General features: G+C 47.1%; 1 protein-coding gene across 1 annotated transcript in view; it reads left to right on the top strand.

Moving 5' to 3' along the window:
- The first annotated feature begins 3,901 nt into the window (after window positions 1-3,901).
- LOC135898188 (uncharacterized) overlaps window positions 3,902-8,985 on the top strand; it is a 55,736-nt gene continuing 50,652 nt past the window's right edge. The window contains exons 1-5 of the mRNA XM_065427007.2: window positions 3,902-4,136; window positions 4,698-4,777; window positions 5,514-5,661; window positions 6,505-6,590; window positions 7,177-7,308. Of these exons, the coding sequence (XP_065283079.1) occupies window positions 4,048-4,136; window positions 4,698-4,777; window positions 5,514-5,661; window positions 6,505-6,590; window positions 7,177-7,308 (535 nt within the window). The 5' untranslated portion in view covers window positions 3,902-4,047. The remainder of the gene's footprint in view (window positions 4,137-4,697; window positions 4,778-5,513; window positions 5,662-6,504; window positions 6,591-7,176; window positions 7,309-8,985) is intronic.

The raw sequence follows: 8,985 nt of genomic DNA, 5'->3' as shown, positions 1-8,985 counted from the left end.
CCCGGATTGCCCTCTGTGTGGTGACTATGCCGACTTCGAACATGTCCTGTGGGGCTGCGCCTCTGCCGGTCCTCCTTTCACTCAAGAGGAAATGAAGAAGCTGATTAGAGCCCAAGATCAGACCTCTCAAACCCTGGCAGTCCAGAGGGCTCGCGACAGGGCCGTCAGGTTCCACCTGATGGTCCCCGAGTGGGCCTAGCCAGGTGGCGTGGCGTTTGCTTACGTCTCTAGTGGACAAAATAAAGTTGTTTCACTCACTCACTCACTCACTCACTCACTCACTCACTCACTCACTCACTCACTCACTCACTCACTCACTCACTCACTCACTCACTCACTCACTCCGGTTTTATCTTGCCGTGCAAAGAAGGCTATGTTCTAATAGTGGTTGCATTCTGTATTCTGAGGGGCTAGGCAATTTTCAACAAGCATTGTTTACGGCTGCCAATTTCTTGTGCACTTGTGTATGTTGACCAAATTAGTCATTGTGTTAATGCACAGTTAAAGAAACACTTATCATCCTTGAATGCTTTTGGGGCAACTGCCAGCGCTTTCTCCTCCGTAGTAACCGCAAGTCCCCACATTTTCTCTCTCGCAACCTCGGCTCCTCACGCATGCGCAGAAAGAGCGGTAGAATCTAATTTTGATGAGCTGGCCTGTTCAACACTGGGACGTGATGCTGCTGCGCATATGGCGTGCCGTCAACTTTTCTGTATTTCACTAGGCTTTTGGCTTCTAAACCGCTTCTGAGTCTCAAAATGCTGTCAATAATGTCAAGCTCTACCAATAAATCTACATGTCTTAATCGTCAGTGTCACCAATCCCGAATGGCACCAAACTTGGTTCTTTATCCTATGATGACCGCTCCTTTTGCCGTTTAGCACCACGCCACCATAATTCCGTTGAATTGACACTCGGTGAGGCAAAGTGCACTCGGTCGAAGTGTCACTAAATCTGTCCGTCTGACTTCGGTATTATACAACACCAGTCAGAACCTTGTCCCTTCAGCCACAGCGAACACTGAATGGGGCATCCTCAACTCGCGGGCAGCCAAAGGCGGAGCGTTCCTTTCATTCATATCTGTATATCTGTAACCCTTTCTATCTCTTTTCGAAGCACTTCGAAACTTCGAAACTGTTAGACAGGTAAGTGCACACTGCTTAGTACAGTTTGGGCACTTCTGCCATTTTCTTTCTTTTTTGATTACTTAAATATGTTACAGTGCAGATGAAGTGGCTCTTTTGTTCTTTAAAAAGAGATTTCAGGGGTAATTTTACTGCTCAGGACTGTGTTTAAGGTAATTGTAGTACCAGGTCCATCGGTAGGTCGGTCGGTCGGTCGGTGGGGCATATGTCACACCTGGTATATGTCACTGATTATGTGTAGATCTTTCATAAAGTCAATGTAACCTCACTTCAAATGCGTAGCCGAAACTAGGTATGTGCCGCAATTTATTGAACCGGGTTATTGAACGTCTATAATGGGAATCATTGTAACTGAAAAAGTTTCAGTTTTCATGTGCTTTTCTTCAGCAAAACTGGCTCCGCCAAACTTGCATCACTGAATTGATGAAAGCTGGCTACTGCCAAACTCAATGAACGTTTTTGACTTGAATTTCAGTCGCTGCACAGGTGCCACTGGCATGTGTTTCTCTTCAATTAGCCTAGCTCATTTCAACTTGCATAACAGGGTGTACGAAACTAGGTGTGTGCCAAGCTGCAATGAACTTCCGTGAAACCTTGTTAACCCCGACTTCAATCGCTAGGTATGAGCCACACTTCAATGTAGTTAAATTGGAATGAAATGGGTCAAAGAGTCTATTACACAAAAAAGGCGATCGGGAAACCTGGAGAATTTCACCAGTTCCTCTGCTCTCACTGGTACGCAAGATCATTGTTAGCCACATGGGTTGATCGCTGTGGAAAAAAAAAGACCTTTTGTTTTTTTTTTGTTTTTGTAACTGAACCTCAAGAAAAGAATTTTGTAGGAAAAGATTAGGTAGTATAAGGATAATTTCGTAGCCAATAGTCTTTTTACGTCCCACGGACGCCGTAGTGGAGGTGGTCTACGGAGAATTCTGCACGACTGTCGATCTTTAACGTGCGCTACGATGCACACGGGCGTCTTCGCAGTTTGCCTCCATTCAAACTACAATCTCCGGAGCCGGGAATTAGCCCGCAATTTCGAGCTGGGTATACTAGCGCCTTAGGTACTCAGCTACCCCGAAGGGTGATAGTGTAAGGTTATACAGGGATATGAAAGTGATGAGTCCAGGTACGTGTGCAGCGATTCTCCACTACTGCCGGTTGAATGTGTACGTGGCCCAGGTTGAAGAGTTAGTAGCTCAAACATTTAAGCTCGTCACGAAAGCGACGGTTTGACATCATTAGTACAGCTCATGGACTTTCTCTGCTTTTTCTCCAACATGGACTAATGAGTCGTCTACGGTTTGATAGAGTAAGGGGCTGTTGTCATGACGAAACCGCGTTCGTAGCCTATCGGCGGAACAAGTTTTGTCCCAGGTATTGTGGGTATGCGCGACTCTCACGCATCCCCTGATATGTTGTTTTCCCGCAGAACTCCCGTCTCCTGCAATCCGGCTTCGCCGCGTGGCCTGCGTGATACCCGCGCCAGTCGGTCTGGTTGAGGCGCAGTACGATAGATGGCGCGAGTGTTGCGCTGCTAACGCTGCCTTACTTGCGCGCGAAAGGACAAGGCTCTTCCTCTTTGGCTCGAGTTCGGCAAGCAGCGCGGACGTGCCGCGCGTGCGCCGGTCCATGCTTCTGCGAGACCGTTTCGTAAGGCCTTGTGCGAACGCGCCACCGTGCGCGTGACCGTACGCGCGAACGACCAGGCGTTGACATCCAGCATGGGGCGAACATATTCGCTCGCTATCCGGTCGCGGTGAGTCGGACTTCTAGATTTGTCGCGCTCCCATCGGCATGTTTTGCGGATAGCAACTCGGCTAGCAGGCATTGATCTATGAAAGGTGCAATAAATGCCCTTGTGAGTGTTTGCCCTATTGTGTTGTCGTTCTTTTGTCCCAAGAGCACGGGTGAGAGACCACACAGTATCTGGCACTGTATATGCGCCTCTCATATCGGTTGACCCATTTGAGGCGAACGTGTTTTAATGCCACTGATTATGTGGAGATCTTTCATAAAGTCAATGTAACCTCACTTCAAATGCGTAGCCGAAACTAGGTATGTGCCGCAATTTAATGAACGTATATAATCGGAATCATCGTAACTAAAAAAGTTGCAGTTTTCATGTGCTTTTCTTCAACAAAAATGGCTCCGCCAAACTTGCATCACTAAATTGATAAAAGCCGGCTATTGCCAGATTCAATGAACGTCACTGACGTGAATTTCGGTCACTGCATAGGTGCCACTGGCATGTGCTTCTCTTCAATTAACCTAGCTCATTTCAACTTGCATAACTGGGTATACGAAAATAGGTGTGCCAAACTGCAATGAACTTCCGTGACGAGAATTCGGGTCGCTGGACCGCGAGGTACCAGGTATGTGCCCCTTTTCAATAAACCTTGTTAACCCCAACTTGGATCGCTAAGTATCAGCCACACTTCAATGTAGTGAAATTGGAATGAAAGCAGTCAAGGTTCATCAGTTGAGTTCAGTTCAAGTCAGTTCAGTTCATCCCATGCGAGTTCGTCCCCAAAAGGACTAATAGTTGTGGCAAATCAGCTAGTCCCCAAAAAGACTAACCTCGATCCTACCCCTTTTAGTCCTTTTTCTCTTAGAGTGTATGCATTTAGCTCAAAACCTTCTATTTTTTAAAATCTATTCTGAACAGTATCCACAATTGCCGAGCAGGTCACTTCCTTAGGCCTCCTAAAACGAATTATGACTGAGAAGTGAAGACAAAGAAAGCCATAAATGCACGCGCAGAGCGCGCCGCGCGACAGATCGCCTCGTTCGGCCGACATCTGCGATCACGGTTCTGCGTTCATCCCGCAAGATAAGCTCTTGGAGTCCGGGGCGTCGGGCATCCAGAAAACTTCCAGATACCATCAGCGCGGGACCGAGCATGACGCCCCGACGGTCGCTTCTTTTCCCGACTGGTGTGGTCTTCTGCGCATTCCTGCAGCTAGTGGTCGGCCAAATGGAAGCCATGGAGTGAGTCTCACTTGTCCTGTATTTCCAGCCATGTACTTCTCAAACGCGTCTCGTGCAGTGATGTCATCCAACAGGCAGACTGAAACTCCTATTGAAAAACGTGGATGCTTTTCAAAAGAGGATGAACGCGATTCGGGCGTCTGCTAGAGCGCCATGATGAACCATAAACCTGCTATGCTCGTGACCTCACAGTAGAAAGCGAAAGCACATGCCTCTGCTTTCAGCATAGTACTCGGAAGTAAACTAAAGAGAAAATAATGGTACTACAGGCTAAATTGTAAATTACTCTTGCTAACATGCTTGCTAATCTCCATGGCATAGAAGACAGAGCAGGCGACAAAATGGCGAAAATAAGTTAGTAATTTAGTGATACTACAACCCGCCTCCCAGTGCAATACAATTCCTGCGGCCCTGGCTCCGCATTTTACAGACTCCACCTTTAGCCACCGAGTACTTCAAGGTTCTCTGGTGACCGTGCACGCGCATGCCTCGCGTTGTGAATGCACGCGCATTTTGAGGCAGCCAGTCTAAAAAAAAAATTCTAAACTTTCTTTTTACCAGTGCCAGAGATCACTTGAGAATCGTCCACGACAAGCCCGATCGCACTGACGTTCCCAGCAGTAGCAAGAGCTCTCATCCAGGTATGATCAACGCTTAATTTTGGGAATCTTTTGTCTGTTTATTACCTTGCTGCACTCCGTCCAATGAAGCGCCAATGAAATGCTATAGGATGAATGGATATAAATTGGGGTAAGCCATTCAGTGGCGCGATTGTTCGAGTGTGCGCATCTTCCTAAGCCTGTATAGTCGGACCGTCGTCTGCTCACTTCTCGGGCGCCAGAGCAGGACTAGTATATAGCTATCACTCCAGTGCGACACTACTTGGAAACAAGCTATGTTAGGTAGACATGAAAAGGACCCGAATCCACACGTGAATGCCCTGATCATGCTCCCTGAGCTTGACAAGGGAAGTGGCCAGTAAACTTGCAGCGTAGGGAGGATTTAAAGAACGCGCGGGGTTGGTGCACGCCATCATGTGCTGGTCAGAGACCTCCTATGATGGTGTAGCTAATTCTATAGTGCATGCAGCTAAAGGATAATCTTCAAGCCAAACCAAAGATGATTCTGAAGTAATTCTGGGGAAACTTACCTAATCGGTGCCTCATTCTTGTTGTCATGCGCTCTGATGTACTTTTGTTTCCTATAGGTATATATGTGTGTTCCTTTCTTGATAAAGAATTCAGCCGTCAGTTACCCGCATCTACAGGAACAGTTACCCAGCGATACGAGTATCTATATGATATAAAGCCACTGCAACATAATTAATTGAAACATATTTGTTGATGCCTCTTTTTTTTGTTGTCGTTCACCGAATAGGCCTTACTGCGGCGACATTGGTTACTACACCATTGAGCACCACCAACGTCTCCAACGGGACACCAGGGACGGCACTGCCCCTCGGCTTCGGGTCGGATTGCTCGCACGAAAGACAGTGCAACGCACTTCTCGGTCTCGCCTGCATCAGGTGCGTGCAGTGCACCCCTTTCAGGGGCGTAACCAAGTGGGTGGGTGCATGCATAGCAAGCGCGTGTCCTCCCCCCTTCTCCCTAACCGAAAGACATTTCTGACTACGCAAGTGGCCCCCTGTTTCTATATTTTAAACGATTGGGACAACCGCCTTTGTTGCCTCTGAGTGGCTTCAACAAGGACTCAGGCTTTTATTTAAGTAAAATTGCTAAGGGTGCTACGAATTTCAAAGATTTTTCATGACGGGGTCTATGGCTTCTCGATCACTGCTCATGTTTTTCTTTTATTCCTACTGGGCACTTGTCAAAATCGCAGCCATCATACTACCTCTTACTGAACCCCGGAAAGTTGTTATTGCAGCCATACAAGAACGACAAGAAGCCACTGCGGATAAAAGAATATGTTGTTTTACGTGGCAAAAACAATATCTGATTATAAGGTACGCCGTAGTGGGGGACTGCGGAAATTAGGACCACCTGGAGTCCTTTAACGTGCACCTAAATCTAAGCAGACAGGTGTTCTCGAATTTCGCCCACATCAAGATGCGGCCGCCGTGGCCGGGATTCGATCATGCGACCTAGTACTTACCAGCCCAACACCCCACTGCGGTTCGTGATTGCGCCAATGTTATTCGTTCTCGCTGTTCGCTTCATTCATGCATGGTGATGCTAGCATGTTTTCTCTCATAAATTTACTGTGCAGATCTCTATATATATCTATAGTATGTATGATGACTGTTCCGCGTTCAAGTTAAAAGAGAGCTACCCGAGAATAGTGCATTATATATTACAATCGGCGAAGTCCAATTTCTGGCTGAGAAAACGTGTCTGCGCGTTCGCAGCAACGAGAACCGCCCGCCAAAGTGCGCCTGCCCTTCATCGGCACCCGTCTACATCAACGAGGGTGGCGTCCAGAAGTGTGTCCGAGGTGAGAATACGGGTCTCGGGTCTATACATGCCAGTCTATATACTAAATACGGGTCCTTAATGCAGGTCTATATACTAAAAAATTCCATGCCGTATACTCGCATATCGACTCGAAAGCTAGTTAACAGCCCACTTACACGGTTCTTGTGACGATCCTTTTTGCAGAAGAGTAAAAGATAAGGAGCTCGACTTTGATTTTACAAATCCCCCAAATCACGACGTGCCGCTATTTAGAAAATTGGGGTGCCAGCCTGCGACAGTGTCCTACTGCATTCTTTGAATTGAGTGACATTACCTATGCGGAAAGTTATAGGTTACGAGATTTTCGTCTCAAATGCAGTTGATTCGTTGGTTCGGGATTTAATTAATCTGCTCCTTCGCGGTACCGAAAACCAATGTCATTCTTTCGCTTACAGTGCTAGTCACGTTTCTTTTCAGCTGAAACTAAACCCGGAAAAAAATCTTCCTGGAACATCTTCCAAGGCTAGCGCGCATCACGTCCTAAACGCTCGCGCTCTGCCTGCTTTGTCACGCAACGACGCAAGGAGGAGCTCTACGCTCTGAATGCGCGCGCTTGAACGTTGCAGCCAAAAACCTCAACGAAGCGTGCGTCAGCAACCAGGAGTGCAGCTTCGACAACCCTAACGTGCAGTGCATCAACTCCTTCTGCAACTGCTCGCACCCATTCCAGTTGACAGCAGCGAGGCACTGCCTGTTGCGTGAGTGTCCTTCCAGGGTGTTCGCGGCGCGAGCTAAGGCAGGGTGGCCGATGCATCCTTCTGCGTACGACCGGGTCATCATCGCTATTGAAGCTTCGAAAAGTGAATAGCCTTAATAGGATAAAGGAGGCGTTGTAAAGTAATTGCATGCATGTGACAAGTCGTTTATCGATTTTGATTGGTTTTGCTAAATTTTCTGGTGGATGTTTTATGGCGTGCCTTGGTTAAAAATTACCTCGTAAGTTCTGAGCCCAGTATGACGCAATCTGAATAGCATTATCCACCATATATAGTCGACGACCCGCAAACCACAGTCCGGCACGGCACGCGTGGGGAAAGTGATCGCGTTTCCTTTCTGGGCCATTACGCATCTTTTCAAGATTTACTTACTAGCGTACGCTTGTTGGCGCCGTTCCTGCCATTTCTTACAGTTTGTGGTGTTTATAGCATTGCACTGCAATCGCGCACATATCGTTACAGCTTCAAATCAAGGAGCTGACATCTTCACCATCGCCCTTAGCATAATGCTGGCATTGGCATTGCTGCTCCTTGCTGCTGGCTACGCTTATCAAAAGTAAGCATGAAATTCAGCATGTTTCAGACTTCCACACAGAGTTCACTACTAAATCCACCAAACAATAAGCTTGTGGAAGCTTACTGATGCTTGCTCGCATGCTCGCTGATGAGTAGTTGAGGTAGCTTGCATTTGCAGTTTAATACCCGTGTCACACGGGCACATTTGGAAGGCCTTCCAGTCGACGGCCTTCGAAACGCCAGAACTCTATCGACTCAAAGGAGTTGTCGCGCTGCTACACGGCACTTTTGAAAGGCCGTTGAGTGGTTCCGGCGTTTCTCGCCAAATTGTGTGGCGTTGCGTATCTTTATTTTCGTTTTCATGTCACAAAAAGTTAAACAGCATTAAAACCCCTTAAAAGCACTATAATTTCTTTTATGTTTGTTTATACATTAAAACAATTGTTTATAAATTGTCTTACAGGTATGTTTAGTTTTTAAGTTGTCGAGTAGCGAAACTGCGGCAACGTTTGCGTCGCTGCACGTCGCTGTTGTCGAGAGTGTGTGTAGTTCGCGCATATCAAGTGGCAAAAATACTTTATTGAATAATTGACAACACTCATATATAGTATTTTTAGAGCATTTTGGTTTGATTTGTTCTTTCTAACCGTGAGTTGGAGCACACTGTGAACGAGAGGGCATGTTCGCGCTGTTTCCGTTTCCGTTGCTCAAAGGCCATCGAGATTTCGATAGAGTTGTAAGGTGCTCCGTTGACTCGATAGACTATTGACTCGGCGGCCGTCGAAACCGCCCGTGTAGCAGCTCGAACTTGACCTTTGAGTCAACTGACTATCGGTTCGAAGGCCTTCCAAACGCCCGTGTGACACGGGTATAAGTTAGAAGTAATGAAACCCGCAATCATGTCTATAATTCCGCTGCACCGCACAACCACGGCGTACGTGTGCCTTTGAGCGAGACGTTCGATGCACGTTGTAGCTATATATAAACAAGCTTTTTTACGTTGCCACGAGTTTCGCGTTTCGTAGTTTTTGTGGGCAATCATAACGGACTGAAGTCGGGCAACCCTGGGCGTTTTTCAAGGTTTTAATTCAAATATACCACCCTGGCTTCATGCTACACTTCAATCGTACACCGCAGAGTTGT

The sequence above is a fragment of the Dermacentor albipictus genome, chromosome 3 (genome assembly GCF_038994185.2).
Source record: "Dermacentor albipictus isolate Rhodes 1998 colony chromosome 3, USDA_Dalb.pri_finalv2, whole genome shotgun sequence".
Classification (NCBI taxonomy): Eukaryota; Metazoa; Arthropoda; class Arachnida; order Ixodida; family Ixodidae; genus Dermacentor; species Dermacentor albipictus.
This window is presented reverse-complemented; position numbering and strand designations above follow the sequence as displayed.